At 45.8% G+C, this 27,512-nt stretch overlaps 2 protein-coding genes across 5 annotated transcripts in view; both read right to left on the reverse strand.

The window, feature by feature from the left end:
- Positions 1-18,452, reverse strand: part of LTN1 (listerin E3 ubiquitin protein ligase 1) — a 53,032-nt gene extending 34,580 nt beyond the window's left edge. For both annotated transcript variants that reach the window (XR_009451721.1, XM_059686268.1), the window contains exons 1-10: positions 18,304-18,452; positions 12,865-13,068; positions 12,377-12,475; positions 10,846-11,076; positions 7,279-7,331; positions 6,370-6,550; positions 4,646-4,819; positions 3,426-3,616; positions 2,609-2,744; positions 217-1,026 (exon numbers count right to left, since the gene is read on the reverse strand). Coding sequence is in view for 1 of the 2 variants with exons in the window: in XM_059686268.1 (XP_059542251.1) it covers positions 217-1,026; positions 2,609-2,744; positions 3,426-3,616; positions 4,646-4,819; positions 6,370-6,550; positions 7,279-7,331; positions 10,846-11,076; positions 12,377-12,475; positions 12,865-13,068; positions 18,304-18,345 (2,121 nt within the window). In the remaining variant the exon portion in view is untranslated. The remainder of the gene's footprint in view (positions 1-216; positions 1,027-2,608; positions 2,745-3,425; positions 3,617-4,645; positions 4,820-6,369; positions 6,551-7,278; positions 7,332-10,845; positions 11,077-12,376; positions 12,476-12,864; positions 13,069-18,303) is intronic.
- Positions 18,453-18,867: 415 nt separating this feature from the next.
- Positions 18,868-27,500, reverse strand: RWDD2B (RWD domain containing 2B). Of its 3 annotated transcripts, none has more exons than XM_059686279.1 (5): positions 27,131-27,500; positions 22,209-22,435; positions 22,062-22,129; positions 21,575-21,937; positions 18,869-21,031 (listed from the first exon to the last, which is right to left on the reverse strand). In XM_059686279.1, the coding sequence occupies exons 2-5, from the start codon at positions 22,413-22,415 to the stop codon at positions 20,797-20,799; spliced, it is 873 nt and encodes a 290-aa protein (XP_059542262.1). In that variant the 5' UTR covers positions 22,416-22,435; positions 27,131-27,500; the 3' UTR covers positions 18,869-20,796. The 3 variants fall into 3 exon arrangements, with proteins under 3 accessions (XP_059542260.1, XP_059542262.1, XP_059542261.1); XM_059686278.1 differs by having other exon boundaries at positions 18,870-21,031; positions 27,252-27,499; XM_059686277.1 differs by lacking the exon at positions 27,131-27,500 and having other exon boundaries at positions 18,868-21,031; positions 22,212-22,435.
- Positions 27,501-27,512: the final 12 nt, after the last annotated feature.

Here is a 27,512-nt window from a genome sequence, read left to right on the forward strand (position 1 = left end):
CAACTTTAACGGATGGAGTGAAAGCACTCACCCTTTTACTTCCAAGCTCTTATCTGAACACCCACCCGAAGCCTCACACACGTCCCAAGTCACAGCCAATAAAAGCACTGCCCGTCCTTAGAAACCACCCCCACATCCCAGCAGGGCCCCCGCTCCTGGTCTGTGGTCACGGTGCGGTGCACACCACTCCTGTGAAAAGACTGACAGCAGCGATACCTCCGTTAGATCATCCAGGACGTCTTTTCTCTCCTTCTCATCCTCACAGCAGCAGAGGGCACTGTACAGAATGTCCACCACGAAGCCCGCCTCCTTCCTAGTGTCTTCGTTCAGCCACCCGACCACTTTCTGGTACAGGAACTGCACTGCTGGGTTTTTCTGTATAAGTTTGGCTATTTCCAGGGGTTTGGATTTGACGATACTCGGCTTTTCATCACCTAGGAGTATCTTAAATACTTGGGTCGAAGAGAAGGAGCTGAGCAGAGTGGAAAGAAACCGCAGGTGTTGCTCCGACTTCTGTTCGTTGACATAATTAATACTCATCTCTGCTAGTCTGCAGACTAAGTCTTCCAGCGGTTTCCTCCGCCGCGGAGATAAACAGTCTGAGCCGGAATGGGAGGGAGGCGGCTTAGCCACCAGTTCACAGGCCTCACTGCTCTGCCCTTCTGAGGAGACACGCGCCTCATTCTCTGTGTTACTTTCAGGCATCTCATCAGCAAATCTAACTTTACCCACTTTTTTGTTATTTGACTTCAATGAGCTGTTCGGCTTCTGAAGGACCTGCAATAGACTCGATACACCTGAAACCGACTTCACATCAGCTTCTGGCTCATCGATCTTCGCGGAACAGATCTCGGAGAGTCTCCCCCAGAAATTCAGCAGCACTTTCTCAAAGTTCTGAGCCACTTTATCATTTTTCTCCACATCTGCTTTGGCTTCCCAAGAACTTAAAGTTTCTGCTAAATAGTCAAAGAGCTGCCCATCTTGCAATCTTGGGTCTTTGAGAACTGTGTCAATCACAGGAATCAACTGAAAAACAAGATGAAACAGAAAAGTTCAGTTTTCAGGAGAAATAAAATTTAAACAAGGGATTTGTAAAACATTATAAATGTTCATATTTAATGAATGAGAAACATGGATTTCCCCCCGAACTCTGAAGAGTTAACTTGAAAATCATTTTCACACCATAGAAAGAGCATAATGATTTCACGCTATTCCCCCTGCATTACTTCGTTTTTATATGACTAGGGGCCCGGTGCACGAAATTCGTGCACTGGGTGTGTGTGGAGGGGGGGGGGGCGGGGGGGAGTGTCCCTCAGCCCAGCCTGCCCCCTCTCACATACTGGGAAGCCCTCAGGCGTTGACCCCCATCACCCTCCAATTGCAGGATCGGCCCCTTGCCCAGGCCTGATGCCTCTGGCCTAGGCGTCCGGCCCGGGCAGCGGGGCCCCACAGCTGCAGCGGCCCCGCGATCGTGGGCTTTGCTTTAGGCCCAGGCAAGGGACCCCTAGCTCCTGGGACTGCCAGCTTTGACCATGCCCAGCTCCTATCGCTGGCTCCACCCCTACTTCCTGCTATCACTGGCCAGGGTGGAAAAGGCACCTGATTCTCCAATCATGGCTGGGGGGCAGGGCAAAGGCGGCCCCAGCTCTAAGCTCCCCCCTGGGTTTCCGATCACTGTCAGTGGCAGGGGGCTTCTTCCTGCTTTCCCTTTCGCCTCCCTGCATGTGCCTACATATGCAAATTAACTGCCAATCTTAGTTGGCAGTTAATTTGCATATAGCCCTGATTAGCCAATGAAAAGGGTATCGTCGTACGCCAATTACCATTTTTCTCTTTTATTAGTATAGATTAACCAAGATTACTGTCATTAACAGATAATATATAGTTTTCATCTTCTGAAGTTATTCAAGTTTTCTTATTTTCTAAGCCATTATGAAAGACACAGAAGATCTACAGAAATCAGAACCCTTTTTATTAAATTACAAAAATAAGAGAAGTTAACTATGTGAGACACCCAGGAGGATCTGGGCTTGAGTTACATCAATTAACTGCCCATTGGAAGAGCCACATTCCAACACCTGCTCGCATCACTGGTTCTAAGAGCCAAGCACAACTGTCCACAAAAAGATACAAGACCCAGCCGGGCGTGGCTCAGAGATTGAGCAGCGACCCAGGAACCAAGAGGTCACAGTTCAATTCCCGGTCAGGGCACATTGCCCAGGTTGGGCTCAATACCCAGTAAGGGGCGTGCGGGAGGAAGCCAATCAATGATTCTCTCATCATTGATGTTTCTCTCTCTCTCTCTCACTCTCCCTTCCTCTCTAAAATCAATAAAAATATATATTTTTTTAAAAATATACATGCATGTAAATATTTTAGAAGTAATAAATAACTGTTGCATTATTTAAACTTAATACAAAAGATCACAAATAGCATCTTCTTGTACATCCAGCGACCAGTCCTCAGGCATGACAGTATGATACTATTCTACTAGCAGCTGTGAAACCCTCAGGAGGAAGGCTAATCAATAGAAAGGGCTACAAGACACAATGAGCTGGACTCCTCATGGTCAGTGTGAGGGGCACTGGTGGTTTTCACTCTATGATACCTGGTCATTGACGAGCATCTCCTCCATCTCCTCCTCACCTAAGCTTTGCTGCATTATAAAACGTAGGCATTCAAAAAAAGCAGACATCACTGCTGAGCACTCTGAAAAGCTGGTTTTGATTCTCTCTGTCGACAGCCTGAAATAACAAATAACTGTGGCTTACTCTTTCAAAAAAAAGAATATAAGCAATGCAGAAACACTAAAATAAAGTCATGGAAAAGGCATCATACCAAAAGGAGATGAATTTTTACAAATAAAATTCTTAAACTGAAAACTAAGAACAAATGATACAGCCTGATTAGAATGTAAACCTGAAGAACTGTGAAAAAAGCCTCAAGGATCCAAGAAAAATTTCAATTTAATTCTCTGAAAACCTGAAAAGTGTTTATAATGAACAGTAAAGCAATTTTGGGGAAATTTAAATAAGACAGTAATATGTGTGTGTGTGTGTGTGTGTGTGTGTGTGTGTAGATAGATAGACAGATAGATAGATAGATAGATAGATAGATAGATAGATAGATAGATAGATCTTCCACTTATCTGTGAAAATAATAGAAATCTCCTTCACTTTAAAGATCATGACTCTAGCCGGGCCAGTGTGACTCAATGGCTGAGCTTCAACCTATGAACCAGGAGGTCACAGTTTGATTCCGGATTCGGGCACATGCCTGGGTTGCAGGCTTGATCCCCAATGTGGGGAGCGTGCAGGAGGCAGCTGATCAATGATTGTTTCTCATCACTGATGCTTCTATCTGCTCTCTTCCTCTCTGATATCAATAGAAAATATTTTTAAAGATCAAGACTTTGAATTCCTTACCCTGCAACGAGAGAGGTGAGGAAGTTTCTGAAGAAGTCCAGCCTGGGGTCTGTGATGGACTGAGGGAGTTTGCTGATGAATGGCAGAAGATAAGGGCATATGACAGTGGCCAGACCCCGACCACCTTCACGAACCACAGCTGACAGTTTGGGAAAAACACTTTTTTTTGCATTTACATGAAGCCAACAGTCCTACCAAAGAAAGATGATAATAATTAAGGTTATAAACATACTTTTCCCAATTAACAGAGAAGACACACAGGTCTCTAAAATAAAAATCAAGTATTCTACCTAAAAAAGCTAACATCTCCCACTGCCATTAAAAACGAAAACTCTTGCCCTAACTGGTTTGGCTCAGTGGATAGAGCGTCGGTCTGCGGACTGAAGGGTCCCAGGTTCAATTCTGGTCAAGGGCATGTACCTTGGTTGCGGGCACATCCCCAGTAGAGGGTGTGCAAAAGGCAGCTGATTGATGTTTCTCTCTCATCGATGTTTCTAACTCTCTATCCTTCTCCCTTCCTCTCTGTAAAAAATCTATAAAATATATATATATATTTTTTAATATTTTATTGATTTTTCACAGAGAAGAAGGGAGAGGAATAGAGAGCCAGAAACATCGATGAGAGAGATCGATCAGCTGCCTCCTGCACGCCCCCTACTGGGGATGTGCCCGCAACCAAGGTACATGCCCTTGACCGGAATCGAACCTGGGACCCTTCAGTCCCCAGGCCGACACTCTATCCACTGAGCCAAACCAGTTCGGCTATAAAATATATTTAAAAACAAAATCCTAAATCACTGTGCATAAATATGATTAACTTTAAAAAAAACAACCCACGAAAACTCTGAAATTATAAAAAATTTATTGCATATAATATCAATGTATCCAACATGCTTCCAGAATATTCATCAGAAATAATTACTTACAATTAAAATATTTCTATAAAAGCTGCATTCTCAAAAGAACAGCAATATTTAGCCTTAAATATAAGATTCAGATATGCTTGCTTCAATGAGCCACAAAAGAATGAGTGATACTGGCTAAACTGAAAGTAAAAAACTCTTTGCCATTTTATAATCAGTTTATGATTTACACAAGTTTTGGATTAAATATTTTATTTCCAAGAAGCTTTTTTCCAATAACTTTTAGATATTATAACCTAGTAAGCTCTTTCCAAGACAAGTGTTCCCGGATGTAGCTAACGTACTTCTCTTTCGTACCTCAATGGTGGTAAGTGTGTAAAGCACAGCTTCCCAGAGAGCAGGGCAGACAACGGGGTCACTGTCATCGATGCTGAGCAGAACAGACGAGCTCACTTTTGAGGCTTCCTTTTTCATCAGTTGTGGAATACGCTGGCACAAAGCAGAAATTAGCTCAAAGTAAGCTGAGCGGATCTAAAAAAAAACACAGAAGTTGAATTAAATTCAAGCCAAATAAGACTAGGATAGGCTTTTATTCATGGTTAAGGACAGACAGGTTATTCATAACCCTCCCATTAATAAAACTGAAACAACTAGGAAAATACGTCAAAGGATATTTTTAAGAGAACTGAATGACTGAGAAGCCACGAGGAATCACCAAGCCAAAGTTAAAGGCAGGAAGAATTCAACTTCCCATTCCTGTGGCTGAAGGAAACACAGAGCCAAGTGCAGAAGCCTCTGTGGGGCCGTGGATTATTATGCCTACAGACACACTAGCAGCACAACGTTAAACAGAGCCAGACAAAAATCAGACACCTTGAGTCGCTATCAGTAGAAACCCAAGATAACACAGAGATCTGAGACTTTAAATCTTAAAATGATCAGTTACAAACTCCGTATCAACAATCCTTATTATAGTTAACACAAGCTTAAAGAAATTTGAGAGGAAGGACTCTTAGAAAAGGCACAGCAGACCTGAAAAATAAGCAAACACAATTCCTAATCTAAAGTAAATAAATACATAATTTTTTAAAGCTCAGTTCAAAAAAAATTATCCACCAAGTAGACTGAAAAGACAAAAAGATAAAAACACCAATGAGAGCATGAGACACAGACCAAGAGAATGAAAACATCAGCACATCCCAAGCAGAAAAAGATGTAAACAAGCAGATTAGAAAACCACACCCAATAACATCAATAGCTGATGAAGAGATGCTAAAGGTCACCCAGCAGAGAGCGCTTGAACGCCTAGGACTCTGTTAACAACCAGGAGCTGCAGGATGCCCAGTCGTGGCTAGAACAGAAGACTGTGGAGGACTCCATGCACTGGGTCCAGTCGAGAGTAACGGCCGTTCAGGTGAGCAATCTAGCACGACTTCAGAAAGTTAGTCCGTATGCATTTACTCTGGACTCAGCAATGAGAGGTTTTCAGAAAAATAAGCTCTCACAGGGCTGAGGATGCATGAATGAAGAGCGGTGAGGGCGAGGAACTAGAGGAACCAGGTGTCTGTCACGGGGGAATGAGCAGGGAAATGGAGGGGAGGCCCACTTCTGAATACCACGCAGCAGTTAGAAGCCATGGACCACATACACATTCAGGAACATGATGAGTTTAAAGTATTTTAGTACTTTTTAAAAGTACTAAATAAAAAGCAATAAACGGAACAGAATGTAACACAATGCCACTTAAGCACATTTAGAATGGCCAGCTGGTGGAGGTGGAGCATGGAGACAGAAAGGAAAGAGAAGAATAAACACATGCAATGAGAAGAGCCTTTGTACACCCCACAAGGTTAAGGTGCCAGGAGTGAGGATGACAATTCACTCTGACGTTGAAGCCAAATAAGAAACAGCAAAGAGAAAATACAGTTGCATCCGGTAAGAGAGGTGATTCAGTGCCACCACAGAGATGCTTTGTAGGGTTTTAAACATAAACAAGAAACATAAGGCATAAACAAACTAGCAAGATCAGAGGGAACAAAATCAATCAGAGGAATGTCTTAAAGTAAAAAAGATTAAGATACCTGAGGTACACTGTGTTTTCCATACTTCCAAAATTTATTCTGTGATAGAAGAGACTTAAATTTCTCCTCCAGAGAATCAAGTTCATTATCAGGTAAGAGGCAAAGCAATTTCTTTAATGCCAATAAGGAACAAGTTACAACCCGATAGAATTTAGCTTCTCTCTCTTCCTCTGGAACAGTTCTTATTGTAAAAAGAAAATAAATATGTATAAGGATTGAGTATAAGCCAAACTACATTTTTAAAATTAAAATGTCTAAGATTACTTTCCCAACAGACTCTTAACAGTGTGATTACAACATAAGAAACGTAAAGGGAACATTTTGCTACTATTTCAGTAAAACTATTCATAGTTCTTCAACTATTTCACCAGACCAGAGAGTGGTTCCTGCGATGATGGTCAAACGGTGAATGTGGCCTGGCCGGTGTCGCTCAGGCTCAGTGGCTGAGCATCAGGCCATGAACCAGGGGCCTCGATTTGATTCCCAGTCAGGGAACATGCCCAGTAGGGGGCATGCAGGAGGCAGCCGATCCATGATTCTCTCTTCATCATTGATGTTTCTCTCTTCATCATTGATGTTTCTCTCTCTCCCTCTCCCTTTCTCTCTGAAATCAATAAAAAAAGATATATATTTTTTAAAAGTCAATAATACATATTTTTAAAAAGAAGTGCATGTGGGAAAAACCTAAAAGCATCTCTTTGTAAACAAACCAAATATGTGGCTCCCAGATCATTCACCTCCCACAGCAGGACGAACGCAGGGAGAAGCACCTAGGACAGCACCTGCAAAGGGCACTCCAGGGCGTGTCTGCATCTCTGCACGCAGCAGCCCCTAACCATGTCACATTGCAATCCCCTTAGAACCTACGAGTGGGACAAGTCCTGACGCGAGTTACACGGTACCACTTACTGTGGGTCGCTGAGCGAGTCGGGTGTCTCCTTTATCAGGTGGTCCTGCAGCACCTGCAGGGGGACAACCGAGCCTTGAGACTCATGGAACTGAATGGTGACAGGTAGAGCACAAACCTTACCCCACCTCAATGCGTCCCCTGCCCCACAAATAAGCTAAATGAAGCAGCAAAGCTAAAAGGTTTGACTTGCACTTACTTTCTCTCCCTACCGTCCCCGAGACTGGCTGCTACTGGGGTGACTTCTCCAACAAGTGCTGTTTCCCTCAGGAGGAGGCGCCCCGAGACGCTCCTGCCCTGGCTGCTGGGTCCGCTGGCCCAGGCGGTGCCGCGCATGGACTCCCGTCAGGACGTCAGGACGTCCGGGCGAGAATCAGGCCCTGCTCCCCTCCCCCCCGAGCGCCTCCCTGCTCAGAGAACACAGCTGTGCTCTGCCCCGTCACACAGGCAGGTCTAGATTTTGTCGGAAATGCCGGGTGCGTCTGCCGACTTCTGGGCCCAGGACAAGCAAGGACCCGGCTCGTGTCAACGTTACCAGCACAACAAGCGCTGGCATTTCCTGAGCGTTTCCACACGCCAGACAAAGCCCGGGCACACTTCCCGCATCACCTCAGCCAGTCCTCACACCTCCCGAGTGGAGGACCATTCCCGCGGCAACAGACCGGGAAACGGGACACTCACCACACAACGGAAGAGGGGCCTGGAACGAACAGCATTGCCAGCCCTCATCTTACAGGCAGCACAGTCCGCTGTCCGCAGACAGCGTAACCGAGGCCTGGACTGGGGAACTGGAACGCACACCCTACACTGTCTACGCCTGGCGTTTCGATCTTCATTTGTCTACCTCCCCTCTAATGAGGTGGTTTTGTATTTGGGAAAGTTCAAACCTAGTGTCTGCAATGAACTGTGATAGAAGCGAAAGGGAAAATAACCAAGAGGAAACCATCCACAGATTCCACAAGAGCCAGAACACACACACACAACTCTGAACAGCCGAATCAGTTACCTCAAAATCCACTTTCTGAAACTCTTATTTTTAAAAATTTTTTGTTTTTAAAATTTACTTTTATCTTACATATTTTTATTGAATTCAGAGAGAAGGGAAAGGAAGAGAGAGAAAGAAACATCAATGATGAGAGAAAGCCCTAGCCGTCTTGGCTCAGTGGATAGAGCGTCGGCCTGCGGACTGAAGGGTCCCGGGTTCGATTCTGGTCAAGGACACATGCTGGGGTTGCGGGCTCAATCCTCAGTGTGGGGCATAGCAGGAGGCAGCCGATCAATGATTCTCTCATCACTGATGTTTCTCTCTCTCTCCCTCTACCTTCTTCTCTAAAATCGATAAAAATATATTTTTAAAATGATGAGAGAGAATCATTGATCGACTGCCTCCTGCACGCCCCTCATTGGGAATCGAGCCCACTGGGGATGCATGTACCCTTGACTGGAATTGAACCTGGGACCCCTCAGTCCACAGACTAATGCTCTATCCACTGGGCCAAACCAGCAAGGGCGCATTTTCTAAAACTCTTAGTGTCCAAACTCATGCCACTTCACCTTCGTAACAGTCCCCACTTGATATTTACACGAACAAGTGCCTCTTGCCCTGCGGCTGGGTCAGAGAACTCCCTTTGAGAAGAAGACTGAAGGTACAGACCCTCCGCCCAGAGGACAAGCGTGGCACACCTGAGAGATGGGGCCTGGAGGGACCGAGACCTCCTGGGGAAGGCGGCTGCAGATGTGTGCCTGGGGGAGAGGCGTCGGGGAAGGACCAGCCATGAAGAGCCCTGGAGTCCAGCTGCAGCGACGAGGGGAACCCACAGGAGACTGACCCACTGACAGGAGGAGGGAGAGGAGAGGGAGGGACAGACACGGGCTCTGAAGACCCAGGAGCACTGCACGGGGATGAACGGAAGCACACGTTTTTTCGATCCTCAACTCCCTCTCACTCACAGTCCATCTACTTCTACTTCATGTAATACCGAGAAGCTTGGTCATCTGGTTTTTCCAGTCCATATCTCAGGAATAGCAACAAGGAGGGCAGAAGTAAGGAAAATAGTACTAGATGCAGACAAACTGAAAGCTGCAGAAGTTATGGCTGACACCAGTGTGTAAAGTGTGGGCCAGGAGTTGAAGAAACTTTCAGATGTGTTAATAGGAGTCTAGATGTGTATGGCCATTTGAAGGGTAATTTGCCAATATCTACAGAAATTTTACATGTTCGTATCTTCTGACCCAACAAATGACGACTCAAAGTGCTGATAGTTATCACTCCCACAGGTGGGAGATATCTACTCATGAATGTGCACTAGCGTAGTGTTTGCTATCTTAAAAATATTGGGGTAAAACTACAAATGTATATTTTAAAAGTTAACTAGACTGTCATATATCCATACAAAGGAATACCAGAGAGCCAGAAAAAAGAGTGAGGTAGATCTGTAAACATGTGTTAATATGGAAATACAGCGGGGAAATAAGTTTAGATTGAATTTTTAGATGCACACTTTTTTATATTATACTAGAGGCACAAATTCGTGCACGGGTGGGGTCCCTCGGCCTGGCTGGTGATCAGTCCCAATCAGGATGGATCAGGCCAGCCAGCTGGGGGAAGGGACCATGGGATGTTGGTCGACCGGCTGTGGGAGTGCACTGACCACCAGGGAGCAGCTCCAGCATTGAACATCTGCCCCTGGTGGTCAGTGCGCATCATAGTAACCGGTCGACCGCTCATTCGGTCGACCAGTCGTAACGGTTGCTTAGGCTTTTATATATGGATGTATGTAGATAGATGTTACAAAGCGTATATCTAAGTTTTTAGGTAATATAGTTTGAGACTCATGAATTAAAGATGGAAAATTTAAACAGTTTAGAAAGATCCAGTCCAACAGCTCGCTATATAAAAGGCTAAGGTGCAAAGTGTCCCCTTGGGAGTTCAACCGGGAGACCCAGAGTTCGACTGCTTGCTATGATGTGCACTCGCCACCAGGGGGCGGCACGGAATGAAGGCAGGCCCCGGTCGGCAGCCGGGAGGCCCCAATCGGCCCTGAACGCTGGCCAGGCCCAGGGACCCTATCTGTGCACGAATTTCATGCACCAGGCCTCTTGTGTTAATTATATTTAAAATGCAACATGAACAGTTGTGTTAAATACTATTTTAAAAAGACAATCTTCTGGCCCAGCCGCTGTGGCCGAGTGGTTGAACCAAGAGGTCCCCAGTTCGATTCCAGGCAGGACACATGCACGGGTGTTTCAGGCTGGATCCCCAGCAGGGGGCATGAAGGAGGCAGCTGATCGATGTTTCTCTCTCATCAGTGTTTCTGTCTCCCTATCCCTCTTCCCTCCTTTCTCTTAAAAAATCAGTAAGAACATATATGTGTGAATACATATATACATACACACACACACACACACACACACACACACACATATGTATTTTTTAGAGACAATTTTCCATTGGAAAGACTCCACACACTTACTCCTTCATAATGCCAGGTAAGAAAGCTGTCATTGTAACATGCCTGCTATCCCTTAAATACTTGAGAAAAAAACAGAGAAGAGTGGCAAGAACTTACACTTGTGATCTCATCCTTACAGAATGCTATGGCTTCAGGCTGCTTGCTGGGAGGGAAGGCTGCTTCAAAAGCATCTTTTGCTGCAGACGCGGCTGGTGCGTACGTGTCACACTGAGCTATGAGCCAATAGCCCATTAAACTTTTTAAATAAGGAGCCAAGTGTTTCTTAACTTTGAGGATAAGTTTTTCAAAAGCTTGCTGTGTGGCTTCTCGAACCCGGCGGTCATGGTCCTATTGAAAGTATAAGATGGTTTAAAACAGCTCTAGCTCATTAAAACAAGTATAAATAATTCTGTACATGCTATGATGACCCCTTAATAAGAATTCAACTATGTACAGAGCTAAACAAAAGTCAGTAACTATGTGAAGTAATTAATTTATTTCCTTTCCCTTCTCCCAATGAGATAAGAACTATATTGAAGACTGAGTCAAGGCTAGGCCTTAACCCAAGAGTGGGGAACCTTTTTTCAGACAAGGGCTATTTGGATATTTATGACATCATTGGAGGGCCATACAAAATTATCAACTTAAAAATCAGCCTGCTATATTTGGTCAAACATTTAATTAACTCACCACTAATGCCTGGCAGGGCCGGACCAAATGATTTTACGGGCCTTATAAGACCCGTGGGCCAGACATTCCCTACCCCTGTCTTAAACAATGAAGCAACTGATTCTCATTTTCTGCATCAAATATACAAAGAAATTAAGCCACCCAAATTTACTGTGACTGGAAAGTATTTGGGTAATTTTGACCTAATTTTTGAAAACACAGACTCCCTATACACATCTTACAATGTGTAATTATGATCCAATCTACATAACAATACTGACATAACATTTCATTATCCTCACCAAAAATGTCCTATATACCTGACAGTCTCTATAATTTCAATAAAAAAAATATACAACAGTCCTGCCGGATAGTTCAGTTGGTTAGTGTGTTGTCCTGAAAGACCAAAGTTGTGGGTTCAATCCCCAGTCAGGGCACATGTATGAATCAACCAATCTATACGTATAAAAGCCTAAGTGACCATTACAACTGGTCGACCAAACGACCAGTCACTATGATGCACACTGACTACCAGGGGGCAGACACTCAATGCAGGAGCTGGCCCCTGGTGGTCAGTGCGCTTCCACAGCCAACCTCCCGTGGCCAGCCAATCTCCTGCGCTCCCTCCCGCCGGCTGGCCCGGTGGTCAGTGCACTCCCACAGCCAACCTCCGGCGACCAGCCAACCTCCCACGGTTCCTCCCTCCAGCTGGCTGGCCCTGATCGGCCCCTATCAGGACTGGTGAGACAGCCCCGATCGCCCCAATTGCCAGCCAGGCCGAGTGACCCCACCCGTTCACGAATTCATGCACTGGGCCTCTAATAAATACGTAAATAAATGGAACAACGAATTGATGTCTCTCTCTCTCTTCCTCCCTCCCTCTGGGCCCCTCTCTCTCTCCCTTTAAGGCCCTCCTCTCTCTAAAAGTCAATTTTTGAAAAATACAACAAAAATAAGCCAGTAAAGTCTTGATACTTACAAGTGAAATTTTGCAAAATATTCTTGGCCAGTATGGAAGAACTCCTTTTACAATTTCTGTATCTCTCTCTGTACACATAGTTCCAAATTCTTGCATAGCCTAAAGTAAATTATTAACATTGTTAAGGATCAACAGCCATAATATTGGCTTTTGATTAAATTTTATTCTGTTCTAGAAACTTCATCTGTTTTATTTAACAGGAGAATACATTGTTTCTATTTGTGCTATATAGAACTAATTTGAAGAGTTCCTTTACAAGCTAGTATGGTAGAAAATTTTAAGTTGTTTTTAAAAAGATAGATATACTATCTTTATAATTTATAACCTAGAAGGTAAATGCAAACTACGCTTAAGTCTGTGTGTCAGAAAAAAGTGCAACTGTGAAAGAAATTACTAGTGATGATTCATTTCTCTCTACATGAAACATGCCAATGATATCTTAATAAAAGGATTGTCTTCATCATTTTCATGAAAGCAAGAAAACTTACTTTTAATTTCGTGGTGACATCTTTCTTAGAAAGTTTCCGCAGCACCATTCGGAAATCAGAATCCACAAGGTTGTCTATTTCCTCAGCTCCTTGAACGGCAGGAACGTAGCCCAGGTCACTCTGAAACGTTCCGAAACCAATGAATCCAGGCACGGTTCCCTGTTCTTTGGCTAGAAGTTCTGCAGCTCGGCCACTGTTTGAAGGCTGATAAGAAAGGAGAGAAAAAATGTCCGAGACCAGGAAGAGTTCACAATTTAACTTTGAGTTCTTGAGAGTCGCCCCTTGGTAATTCCCAGGGGAGAACAAGCTTTCACTTGGGAACTTCTTCTTCCTAGCCTACGATTTCACTGCCGTGTTCCCCAAAGGTGAATGTCTCTGTCACCAAGAGGTTATCAGTAATGACCTTAGCACACTGCGGACGGATCACGAGAATTCCTGGGTTTTCATATCACACAGTGTTTTACAAAGCATCATACTTTAAAAAGATATCAGCTTGGAAGAACATATAATAAATAACTTCAAAATACCACGGGTGTTTAATTTTAAGGTGTGCCTTTAATATTTATGTAAAACGTTTTTTGTACTCGTTCAATAGAAACTTATCTGGCCACTGGGTAACGCTAGCAATAAAATTACTGGTCCGCAATGTGTTAGGAGCCATTTCCTGGTTTCCTAAACATCGGAAAAATGTTCTTTAAACTGGGTACATGATATCAAGTTAATGAGTCATGACAGCATTTTTAAAGACACAGATTAAAATATTTAAAAGCAGAGAATGCCTCACGAATGGGAGGCCCAAGTATGGCTTTATCAAATGTCTTACTTCCCATGTTTGTATAAATAATATGTATATGCGCTTGTATACTGTGTAATAATGCAGAATTAACTCACAATGGTTACAAGTTACATTATTATGGACATAAAAATCAATACAATTATTTTGTTTTGAACCATAATCAGTGGTCTGCTTGACTGATACACAAAGTGGTAGACTCTTAGCACTAAAAGGGATTAGTTGTGACAGAAAGAACATATTTAACTGTTGAAAGAAATTCACATACTAGCATTGTCATCAAATAGGAAGATGCCTCAGGTCAATGTCCAGGATGACATTACAATCCATCTAAACTTATCTGTTTTTCTCTGTAAGAATGTTCAAAAGGACTATCCAGATGTGTGATTCAGTTTGCTTGTACCTAACAAAATTGTGTATGGAAAACTTATTTGTCAAGGAATATTCTGGGTTACTTTCTAAACTAAAATGAGTGACCAGAAATGGAAATGATGGCCTGAATTACATTTTTTTCAAAACAGCAGCATTTAAGACTAATTGCAAAATAGGTTCTCTATTTTAAAACCTTATTTAAATGAGCATTATTCAATTCGTCTTTCTCAATATTGACGCATGCACAAAAAGCTACAAAGAAAGTTAGTGAACTAAAATACAATTCTGAAAACTAAATATGATGACCTTAGGACAGGGGTCCTCAAACCACGGCCGCGGGCCACATGCAAATACAAATATTGTATTTGCTCCCGTTTTATTTTTTACTTCAAAATAAGATATGTGCAGCGTGCATAGGAATTTGTTCATAGTTGTTTTTTTTAAACTATAGTCCGGCCCTCCACCGGTCTGAGGGACAGGGAACTGGCCCCCTTTTTAAATGGTTTGAGGACCCCTGCCCCAGGACATCCAAATTTTATCCATAACCCCATTGTAAACAGCTGTATGATACAACAGAATGAAGTAGTATAAAAAACTAACTATTGCTCAAAGCTAAAGGAGAAAGGCTGAATTCTGAACTGACCTGAATTATCAGAGCTGGACAGCGAAGGAGAAAAGCTATCCCATTTCTAGTTTCCAATTTAAAAGTAACAAATCAGTTCAATGTTCTGATTGTATCTTTTACTCAATGGCCACTTGGAGTTTAAAATACAGTTACTGTTTCTTTTCACTTACTCTATTGTATCTCAGATGGTCATACCCACAGCTCAGAAATCAAGAACCTTGATTTTCTTTCTGGCAGTTACTTTTCTTACACACCCAGCTCACTCTTGTGCCTGTCTTCCAGTTTTTAGACGACCATAGCACTAACTGATTCTAGCAATTATTATCAAAGAATGCCACAACTATCAGATGAAAGTTTGTGGGAGAGAACAAGGTATTTGAATGGCGAGCTTGTGTCTACAGTTTAAACACCAAACTCAGAACATATCTGTCCCCCGCTGGTCCCGATCGTTTCAGGAATGTTCTCCTGCCACCCTTTCCTTCCCTTGCCTCAACTGAGCTGCCTCAATTTATGTTCCAGTCCCAGAGTGAACGCAAGGGTCCCTGAACAAGCTATGCCCTTTCACAGTCACAATTCCGTCTTCGCATAATCTTTTCTCTCCACCCGAAAACCTCTCCATTTTAATTGTCTGACCAACTCCTACTCACCCTTCAAAACACACTCATGTTTTCAACATCTGCCTCCCTCAGGTCGATCCCCATTCTTTTTCTATTCCCCCACTTCCTTCCTACTCATACCTCTATCATAATTCTCTAATGTATTACCATTATTTATATACTAATCGGTGCCTGTCATCGAGAAAATGGGCCCCAGCCAGTTTCCCCAATGGTTAGAGCATTGGTCCGCAGACTAAAGACTCTCGGATTCAATTCCGGTGAATGGCATGTACCTGGGTTGCAGGCTCGATCCCCAGCCCTGGTCAGGGCGCATGCAGTAGGCAACCATTCACATTGATGTTTCTCTCTCTGTATCTCCCCCTCCCTTCCACTCTCTCTAAAAATCAGTGGGAAAAATATTCTAAGGTGAGGATTAACCAAAGGGAAGGGGACATCTGTCTATCACTTGAATACTTGGCATTCAGGATTCAAGATCGTCTGCTGAATCAATGACTGCCACTCAAATCCCAACTCCACAACTCCTGGTTACATGAACTTAGGTAAATTCATTTCTTAAGTCTCAGTACCATTGTTTTTAAAATGAGATAACTGTAGCTAACTCGTTATTTGGGTTGTTGTCAAGATTAAACATAAGTTTTTAGACTACCATAGCAATAACTGATCCCAGAAATTACTACCAAAGAATGCTAAAACTATTAGATGAAAGTTTGTGGGAGAGAACAAGGTATTCCCAGTCTCAAACTACCACTTAATATATTTTTAATTAGAGACCCAATGCACGAAATTCGTGCATGGGGGTAAGGGGGGATCCTTCAGCCCAGCCTGTGCCCTCTTGCAATCCGGGACCCCTCGCTCCTAACCGCCCGCCTGCTCACTCCTTACCTCTTGGCTCACCACCCCTTAGCGCTGCCACGGAGACGGGAGAGGCTCCCATCACCACCGCTGCACTCACCAGCCGTGAGCCTGGCTTCTGGCTGAGCAGTGCTCCCACTGTGGGAGCACATTGACCACCAGGGGGCAGCTCCAGCATCGAGCATCTGCCCCCTGGTGGTCAGTGCGGTCATAGCGACCAGTAGTTCTGGTTCTGCCATAAAGGTTGCTGGGCATATATATATACATACATACATATACATATATATATAGACTAGTGGCCCGGTGCATGAAATTCATGCAAGGCGGGCGGGGGGGGGGGGGAGGTGGGGTGTCCCTCAGCCCACCCTGCACCCTCTCCAATCTGGGACAGCCCTCTCGCAATTCAGGACCGCTGGCTTCTAACCGCTCACCTGCCTGCCTGCCTGATCGCCCCTAACTACTCTGCCTGCCAGCCTGCTCGCTCCAACTGCCCCCCTCCCACTGACCTGATCATCCCTAACTGCCCCCCCTTGCCAACCTACTCACCCCCAACTGCCCCCCCCACTGGCCTGATAGACCCCAACTGCCCCCCCCCCGCCAGCCTGCTCACCCCAACTACCCCCCCCCCGACCTGATTGCCCCTAACTGCCCTCCCCGCCAGCATGCTCACATCCAACTGCCCCTTCCACCAGCCTGATCACACCCAACTGCCCTCCCCTCCTGGCTTGATTGCCCCTAACCGCCTCTGCCTCCATGGCTTCGTCCGGAAGGTCTCCGGGAAGGTCCCCCAGTCTAATTAGCATATTTCCCTTTTATTAGTATAGAGGCCTGGTGCATGGGTGGGGGCTGGCTGGTCTGTTCTGAAGGGGGTCCCGGATCAGGGTAGGGTCCCCTTGGAGGGCATAGCTGGCCTGGGTGAGGGGCCTGGGGTGGTTTGCAGGCTGGCTACACCCCCTTCAGGGTGGGGGTCTCTGTGTGTGGGCATGGCCAGCCTGGGCGAGGGGCTGAGGGCCGTGCCCCCGGCTTTGTCCAGAAGGACGTCCAGAAGGTCTCTGGAAGGTCTCCCGGTCTAATTAGCATATTACTCTTTTATTAATATAGATAACCAATGGAAAAAGTTCTCTTCATCAAGTAAAGAAACAAATACCACCAGTAATGAGAGAAACAGGCTATGACACAGGGAGAAAGTCAGAGCTCCATCTACAAAGCATTCCTGCCAAAATGGCTTAACCTGAATCAAATCATAAGGAACAACGAGACAATTCTAAGTTAAGCAAAACAATTGGCCTAGAGACTCTTCCAAACTGTCCATGTCATAACAGAACACCCTCCACCAGGGGAAGAAAAGCTGGGAAACTGTCAAGATCTAAGTAACAAAAGGGAATGAGGGGTCTCTGGCTGGATCTTGGATGTTTTTTTATTTTTATTTCTTAAAAATCCTTTAAAATATGTTTTTATTGGTTTGAGAGCGAGAGAGGGAGAGGGGAGAACATTGAGTTGACTACAGAAGTCTGAATACAATGCTGTATCCTATCCGCTAACAGTATTATACGGAAGTTACACTTTTCTGCGTGTTATAATTGCTCGCGGTTACGGAGAATGGCATTATTTTTATAATACACGTGAAGTACTTTGGAGTTGAATTTCTGCAAGTAATTCTCATATGGTTCAACAAAAAACATACATTAGACAGAGGAAGCAAATATGGCCAATTATTGGCGCCTGGCGAGTCTAGGTAACGAATATATTGGTTGTCGTTGTAACAGTCTTGCGTATTATTCCCTAGTACTCTTTTCCTTATATTTGGAACATTTAAAAAACAAAACACTGAGGACGTTTTTAAAATAAAACGGCCCGGCTCCGTGAGGAGTCCGTGCGGCTGCAGAAGGGACGGGAAGAGGCGGGAGGGCGAGAGCCTGCCCGGGACCCCGGCGCGCAGGCTCCGTCGGCAGCCTCCCACCCACCGAGTCCGCGGCCCGGCTCGCCCCGCAGGCGCCCTCCCGGTGCCGCTGCACCGACGCATCTGCTCAAGAAAGTGTGTGCGCGGGGGCAGCTCGGCGTGGCACCCCCTCCTCTCTCTCCGCCACCTGCTCACCGGCCCCGCCGCAGGGACGCAGGCGGGAGGCCACACGCCCCCCGCCCCGCGGCCCTGCCCCGCGCGGCCGGCCACCCGCTCTCACCCGCAGGTTCCCTTTGGTCCGCTGCTTGTTCTTCCCGCCCATGGTCGCGACCTCCGCCACACTCAGCCCGCAGCCCCCGGGTTGACACAGCCGGGCCACCACTTCCGGCCCTGCCTCCGGAAGCGGTCACAGAACAACTTCCCGGCCCTCCCCTTCCGGCGCCCACCCCGGTCTTCCTGCCGCCCCACTTCTGCTCCCGCCTCCCGCCTCCCGCCGCGGCCTTGACTACCTTCCGCATCACCTCACAATTAGAGCCACGTCTCCCTGAGTGACGTCACCCCTGTCCAATAGGAAGCCGAGCCTGGGCCCACAGTGCTGACTCTCCGCTTCCTCAGCGGCAGGAGGCGAGATTGGTTCCGGGGGAGGGGAGGCTGGCCGTGTTCTCCCACCCACAAGGGTGGCAGTAGGACACTATCCATTGAGCCAAACTGCCTAGGGCAGTGTGAGATTTTGAAATGCAATCATCAGCATCATCTGGGTGTTTGTTAGAAACGCAGGCTATTAAATCACTTCCTATCTCTAAAAATCAATAAAAACATACTTAAAAAAGAATACTATTGTTTGTATAGGAATTACTTTTATAAATAAAAGTGGACATGTAGCCAATGTTTTCTGCTCACACTGTTTTCTATAGATTTTTAACTTTTAATCATAATTTGATTTGGCATTAATAGTTTCTTTTAAGGATAACACTTTCTTCACAGATGATTCTAATTCCAGACATATTACCGAAATAATACATAGAAAAATTGTCATTATGGAATGAATACACATATTGAACAGTTTTACATTTCAGGATCTTTATATCAAATATATATTCACTTTTAAAGTCTAAGGAAGCCATATTGCTCTAACATTTAACTGGCTTCTTACAGCTTTTATTGTGTCTCTTACATTAATGTAGGTAGGACCATCTAACTTGCTGTTTTCTTTTTTGCTACTACTCTCACCCATTTTCAAAGGAATTTACTAATCATGAGGTTGGAACATCTGTACTTTCTTGGTCACTGTCAATAATCCAATGTCTAAATTTGACAGGTTTGTCTCAAGGAAGGAAACTAATATATTATTATATTCTATGTGTTTTTGTTACACTTGAGATCTGTGTATCTGTACATAGCAGTGTGCTTTTTCTTAAAACAATGTACAGCCTGGCTGGTGTGGCTCAGTGGTTGAGCGCCGACCTATGATCCAGGAGGTCATGGCTCAATTCTGGTCAGGGCACATGCCTGGGTTTCTGGCTTGATCCCCAGTGTGGGGTGTGCAGAAGGCAGCCAATAAATGATTCTCTCTCATTACTCATGTTTCTATCTCTCCCTCTCCTTTCCTCTCTCTGAAATCAATAAAAACATTTTTTAAAAAGAGATTGAGCTCAGTGAGGTGAACTCAGGAACAGAGCATTAAGTATACACAAATATATATGAGCTGCAAACTCTACTTAAGAAATACTTCACGTATTTGTGTATCAAATGGTTGGGGTAGATTAAACCTTTGAGGTCCAATTTTATTTTTGGAGTTCAAACAGTCTGGTCCAAATTAATTGATGGGATTGAATGTTGAACCGGTTTGCGGTGTCGACCTCAGCCTCGACGTTGGACCTGCTCCTAGCGCCCGGTCTGTCGAGTCAGCCTCCATGTTGGACCGAAAAGGGTTAAAAACTAAAGCTTTCAAAAATTTATTTGGCAAAATAGCTTCCCACTGCTAGTAAGTGGCACAGAAATATAAATAAGATGGTTTTTATTTCATAACTAGAAGCCCATGTAGGGTCCCTAGGCCTGACTGGCGGTCAGGGCCGGCCGGGGCCTTCCTTCATTCCACGCCACCCCCTGGTGGTCAGCGCACATCATTGGGAGCGATCGAACTCCTGGTCTTTTATATTAGGCTTTTATATAGATGATAAGCTCTCTACAGCGAGGCAGGGGCTGGTGCTGGATCAGCAGCTCACCACAGGCGCTGGCATCTCTGTGGTTCTCCTGGCCCTTCCTGCCCTCGTGGATGAAGGGGCTACTGCAGCTCCAACCATCAGCCTTGGTGTTGCAGCAAAAAGAGGGGTAAGACGTGCTCTTGCTGTGTCAATCATATTCACCAGGAAAGCAAAAGTTTTACCAGGCAACCCATAGCCAAAGCCCTATCCCCAGGCCACCTGAGCTTCGAGCGAGGCTGGGAGAGCTCATGGAGGCAGGTAAACGGCAGGGGTCAGAGAACGGGTGGCAAGTTGGACTACCAATATTATCTCACTCAAGTCAAATTAATTTCTCTTTCAAAATGGGTAGATATGCCAGGGTATTCCTGTCAGTAATTTTAAGATTATAAATAAAGCCTCAGTTCTGCTTTCAATCAGGACAATTTTTAACAGATGCACTTGAGCTATGCTACTTTTTCTCTTCTTTTACCCCTAACATTTTAGAACGGACTGAAGGAAAATTACTGAATCTTTCTAGAAAGAGTGGGTAAAAACAGTGACAAAATACTTTCAGTGACTCCTCTGCTCAGCTACTGTCCTTCCACACCAAAGAACATCTGGAAAACATCCCCGCATCCACTGGCATTTAAAAATTGATACAGCTGACCAAAGTCCATGTGGTTTCCTCTGGCTCCACCAACACTGAACATTTTTTCTTCAAAAACTGAAAATTTTTTCCATCTTTCCATTTCATCATTTGTACCATCCAAAGGAATGTCTTCTCGATGGCGAATCAAAATTCTCTTCCAGTTTAATTTTTTGAGTCTGAAAAGAAATTTTCAAAGTAGAAAATTTGAAACTTGTGTTGTGCATTCAAGAACACTGAAAACATTACTTTCCTAGAAGGGTAGACATCTATTTTACAATCTCAGGGATTCATTTTAATCAAATGTGATTCTGGTCATAATCCTGTCCCCAAAGTTACTTGTTGCATTGTCACTGATACAGAAAGTACTAATTCTCAAACCCCCCAAAGGGACACCTCGGATACTCATTTAGGAAACCAGTAGAGAAGTTTGGGATTAGAAACTCCCATGCCTCGCAGGGAATACGCAGCTTATGACGAGGAAGAGTCAGATCCATGGGCAGGGAGGGCCTTGATGCAACATCTCTTTACAGAACCCTCCCATGTGCACTGTGTCCGATGAGCGAAGTGATGTGACCACGTGTGAGTTCTCCTTTGTCCAATGACTTGAGACTGAATTCCCAAAGGCACCACCCAGGGAAATACTTATTTTACATCTCCAGGATCTAGTTGAGAACTGAGATGATTGGCACGGCACACAGAGTTTGTGCGAGTGCACCCACCTTGACCAGAATTCCTCACAAGCACCGTGAGGGCCTTCCACACAGACGACGCCTGGCTTCCCAGGCATGCTAAACCCAGACAGGGAGAGCTCCTTCGCCCACTGCAGAATATCCTTTCGTTTGCATTTGTTGTAGATGTGATGGCTGTAGATCCAGAGTCTCGTGAGAATGACATGGACAGGCTGGACTGTACTTTCTGGAATGGGGGGAGGGGCGGGGTCTCTGCTGACATAGCCACAGGCGTGTTCTCTAACCCAATCGGTGGCATTCAGTATACAGACGTCTCCAAGGCAATGCTTCTGCAGGTAAGCGGTCAGATCTGTGTTCAGCTGAGTCTGCTGGGATCTACTTAATAATACTGACCTGGTAGAAAAGATATGGGATAAAACATTAAATCAATTTTCTTGGAACAGAAAACAAACTCAAGAATTGCTATTATTCTCCGATTAATTTTGACCTTAAAAGCTAGCCAGTTCCTGTAACACACCTGACAGTGATTTCAGGCAGAACTGCAGGGTATTCAAAGGGAAGAATACAGGCCAGAGAAAACACCACCTGATCAAAAGAGAAGGAAAATGCCCTCAGCGTTAAGTCTCGATGTGTTTCAATTCTCCAAAAAGCAAAGCTGCATTACCACTGTGTCCGCAGACATGTCCAGGTTCATGTTGATAGTAAAGTAAACGTTTGAAGATCGGCCCTCCATTGTCCCCTTCTCAATGCAATCTTTCAGTTCTGCTACAGCGAGCTGGTCATTCACTGTGAGCTCATTCTCGCCAGGGAACATGCTGGCCAGCAGGTCTAACTCAGAGAGCTGGGCCTCAGCCTGTTCAATCTCAACCATTTTTGGATGTCTGTAAGTTTCTAAGGAGGTAAGAATAAGAGACAATTAACACATATGATCTTAGGATTAAGGGTACTTATTAAAAAAGTATTTGATTTCTTCAGAAAATGTGAAATTTAATCAGAGTATTGTTCCCCATTATTCTACTTTGTAATGTCCTGTACTATGCATGGAATACATGTAATATGTTAATATGGGACAATCCAGTGAGAACAATAAACTCTAATTATAACCACACACCAATTCCTACATATCCAGATAGTTGATCTGGCATCTTGATCTACTTTATAAAAGTAACTGAATAATGTAATCAAAACCCACATCAATGATACAGCCAGGAAAGAGGCTAACACATATTACCGTGGAAACCTAGAATGAACACAGTGAGTAGGCAGAGCTAATTCTATGGATGGTTATTTTTTTCTTAATATTAAGTATATTAGTTTTAAAAGCAGGAGATTGGGAAAAGGGAAAATAAAGGCTCCTAATTATTCCACAGCTCAAGTAACCCTTGTCAACATGAAAAAAGTACAAGGTTGGAAAATTCAAATAGTAAAGAAAAAAATTAAGATACAGTTTCCTGCTGGCAGTCTCTTCCCTACCTACCTAAGTCCCCGATCCAAGGCAGAGTATTTGGTGTTTCACATCCAAAAAAATGTACGTATTAACATAAATGGAAACTACATGCTGGTATAACGTGTAAATACATGTAGCGTGAGCCACATAAACACAATTACAATGTATCCAAAGGGATGACACAAACATCTCCCCCCACCACTTCCCACCCCTCTGACCCCTCTTCCTTGGAGATCCAGTCCCTGGCGATCTAGCTCATTCTCTCGAGGGGCTGGCGTACTGAACCAGGCGGACATCATTTACTGCGTTCTTTACCGTGGACATGGGGTTGTTCCCACACTTTTGCTATTATGAACGATTCTGTAATAGAGGTTCTTTTCATATACAGTTTGATGAGCAACACACACAAACGCGCACACACACACACGTGTATATAGAGTTTGGTGACTACATATTCAAGGATAAGTTTGCAGAGATGGCTTGTTGGAACAACAAGTTCAACATTTAAAATCTGGGTAGATATTACCAACTTGTCTTCCAGAAAGTTGCCATACAAAAGCTTAAATTTTTTCATAGTTCCCTCCTTTTTAAAAGTAATTATGAATACATTGTCTTGTGTGTGTGTGTGCACGCGCACTTGTGTGTGTGTGTGCGTGTGTGTGTGTGTGTGTGTGTGTGACATTCAAACAGAGTTTTAGGGACATACAGGACTATAACAACCCTAACAACGTTCATGTCATCCGAGTCCCAGAAGGAGAGGAGAAAGAAGGCAGAGCTGAAAAAGTATGTGAAGAAATAGTGGCTGAAAACTTTCCAAATATGTCAAAAGGCATAAATGAATTCAAGAAGCTGAACATATCTCAAGCAAGACAAACCCACAAAAATCCATATCAAGACACATCAAACATCTGAAAACTAAAGACAAAACCTTGAAAGCAGCAAGAGATAAATGAGGAAAAGTAATTCATGTCAGAAAGTATTTCTCATCAGAAACTATAGAGGCCAGAAGGAAGAGTCATGATATTTCCCAAGTGCTGAAAGTAAAGAGATTATCCCACAGTATTACATCCAGTGAAAACATCCTCAGGAATGAAAGGGAAATCAAGGCATTCTAAGACAAATGAAGCAACTATTAATAGTTGACTAAACATGGGTACAAGGAAGAAGGAAAAGACTTTTACTTTCCAATTCGGACGCTTCAATATCATTTGAAGTTTTGTGATTAGCCTGCAGTACTTTTAAATTTCACAGAAAAAAGGAAAGGTTATACTCATAAAAAAAAACTCAGTCCCATTGCTCTAGAGGAAAACATGACTTATCTTCTTACAACAGAATTTACTGAGTGAAATCAAACACCATTATTTATGTTAGTGGTATCCTCGGGGAATTCTTTCTCCTCTTTGGTAAAGTTTTATCGAGCAGTTACTATATGTAGAGCTTCACCCATCCTTCCTTCCTGGAGCTTTTTATTTATTTATTTACTTATTTAATATATTTTTATTGATTTCAGAGAGGAAGGGAGAGGTAGAGAGATATAGAAACATCAATGATGAGAGAATCATTGATTGGCTGCCTCTTGCACACCCCCAACCTGTGCATGTGCCCTTGCCTGGAATCAAACCCAGGACCCTTCAGTCCACAGGCCGACGCTCTATCCACTGTGCCAAACCAGCGAGGGCGAGCCTTCTATTTAGTTTGAGGATCAGGTCATTAATAAGATCTAGAACAATGAAGACTTGGTGTTAAATGATCAGTATAAATATTATTACAGGCATGGGGCACAATAATGAAATGGGCCACCAGGAAACTTTTGGCAAAGGCCACAGGAACGGAGCTGAGGCTGGAAAGAAGGGTAAGACTTAGACAAGCAGAGCGGGAGGCATAATGGGGAGAGAGAAGAAAGGTCTGTGAGGCCGGAGAGCACAGAAAAATCACCGAGCCCTGAACCTGTCCCTGCCTCAGAGCCCCAACTACCAGGCCTAATCCAGAGGCTCATGATTTGGACTCTTTCCTCTGGCGCTAGCTACTTTGGCCCTAACCCATTTGGGCCCTTCTTTCCTCTCTGGGCAGGTGACTTCCACAGCCTCCAGCTCCCGACTCCTGTGCCTTTCTTGTGGTCGGGTTCAGCCAATGGGCTGGCAGGATGTGGAGGATGGGAGGACAGAGTCCCTGGTCCTTTTCCACGGCACAGCCATTCTGACAATGGCTGTGATGGGCAGAAGACCACCCCTTCTGCAGGCAGCCCTGTTCCTCGTCTCCAGCAGACCTTCCAGGCCGCCTCATGTTCCTTTACACGTGGCCACTCCCCTGTAAGCAGACCCTTCATTAACACTCTCCTCACAGCTTCACAGTCAAGTGTGTGTGTTTAGTTCCTCCCGGATAACCTTTGTGTCCTCCTACCCGGAGTCTGGCTCTAACGTCTCTCCGTCAGCTTCGCTCAGCACTGTCATCACACTGGCCGTATGCGGTGTCTGAGAGATGTATCTGAGACCAGCAAGACAGCACCAGCAGCCCTGTCGTCCTGCTTAGAAAAAAGTCAATGTGCCTGGTGACTGGGCAACAGCGTAGCAATCTGAGGGGAAGGCAAGCTGGCTGACCCGGACAGCTCTCCATGGAGTGAACTGACCAGGCTCACCATCTGGCTGTTCGCTTCAGGCTCAGAAGCAGGAAGTGCCAGCGTGTTGAGTGGACCCACGCTCCGCAGGCTGCGTGGGATGATCCATTGCCAAGTCCTTTAGGACATTAGCTGCCATGGGTCCTGTCGAAAGCACACCACCAATTCCGGGGGTGACTGAATGTCGGGGGAGCTGAGCTCATTAGGATGAACTGGACACAAATCGGGAAAGCAGGAAGCGCTCTTGCACCCGCGGGGCTGTCTGCACCCGTGAGAGCTGATGATGACACCACATCGTTCCTAATGCCAGTGTGGTTCCAACTGAAGTCCCGGTGCCAGCGCCACGCTGGGAAAACATTACACAAAGCACTTTCTGTTTCAGTAAGTCCCTGAGATGCAGAATGACAGAGTTCCAGCGGGTTCTGTAGGGTGTCCAAGAATGGTCGTCCTATTACCGTGACTGACCTAGTGTTTATCTTAGACACAAGTGTTGCATTTGGACAATAAATTATACGGGCACTTTTTGTGTGTGTGGCTGCTCGGCCTTTATTGTTAGATCACAATCTGCACCATGAATTTCTAGGAGGAGGGTTTAGTATGTGCTGTACCCCAAACCTTTCTGACCCTGATCACGAGAGTGAACATTTCCCTCCAGACCTAATGGCGTTAGCTCTTCCGGACACAGGAGCCATTCCTGGCTGGTCATCTAGCCGCCCCAACTTAAAGCCGTTCAGTACCAAGGCTACGTTCCATCTTCATGGAGTCCTTTTCAAAAGACGTTTAAAATCCCTGGACTTATTAGAATTCCAAAAATACCTTCTCCGGCGTGTTTTGGAGCTGAGGACTCTAGGAAACAGCGTACTGATTGGGTGGTTATGGGAGGAAATGAAGTCGCGCTGGTCTTTGTAGCGGTTAAGTGTGCGCTCTTGCCCGTCGGCCCAAGTGCCACCTGCCGCCCATGACCTGGGCCAGCGGCTCGGTTTCTCGGGCCTCAGTCTCCCCATCTCCAAAGCGGGGAGACGGCTGCTGGGAGGCCCGAGGGCGGCTGTGGAAAGTGCACACAGAGCTCGGCACGAGCAGCGCCCCACAGCGCCCGCCAGGACCGCACCTGCCGCTCACCCAACGAGTGTCCCGAGTGTCCCGCACGGTCCGAGCACCAACTGATAACGACCAACAGGACGATGAAATCTCTGCCGCCACGGATGCCCCCGGAGGGAGGAGCCAGGCGCGGCCTGCGGATGGCTGTTAGGAGGCAAGGGCGGACAGGGGACCGGAGCCAGCGGGCAGGTCTGGGGGCCCAGCACCCACAGGCCGAGGCAGGAGGATGCGGACCGTGGCGGGGCGGGAGCGGGGAGCGGGCAGCGCCGTGGGTCAGGGCTGGAGAGGGAACGCGGGCAGTGCCTGCTGGGCTCCCACGGGCCACGACGTCCCCTCCTGGCGCACATGGGAGGCCCCCGCGGGGCTGCTCGGTCACGCAGGGGCCGCACTGCCGCCAGGTGCTGGCCGCGGGGGGAGGGGGGTGCACCTGCCGGCAGGGCCCGCGGCTGGAAAGGGAGGCGCCGCTTAGTCCCCGGACCGCATTTCTGTGGACACCCGCGTCCTCCTGCCGCAGTGTTTCGAGGTCAGAACGGGCCGGCGGCGCCCACCTGTTTAATTCCCACCACGGGGCTCGGCGCCCATGGGTCCGGAACCAGCAGACGAAACCGCAGGTGGTCCACACGGGCCGCGCTGGGGCCCACCGAAGCTCAGGAGGGCTGCGACGCCCCGCGTGGGCCTGAGGAGCCGCGAGGGGCCCCGGGCCGCCGGCGGTCGCCGCTTCGCTAACCAGCAGGTGAGCAACCCACAGCCACGCCCCGCGGGGCAGCTCCCTCAGGACCAGACCTTCCGGACGCGGCGACTGCACTTCC

The sequence above is a fragment of the Myotis daubentonii genome, chromosome 3 (assembly GCF_963259705.1).
Source record: "Myotis daubentonii chromosome 3, mMyoDau2.1, whole genome shotgun sequence".
NCBI classification, from domain to species: Eukaryota; Metazoa; Chordata; class Mammalia; order Chiroptera; family Vespertilionidae; genus Myotis; species Myotis daubentonii.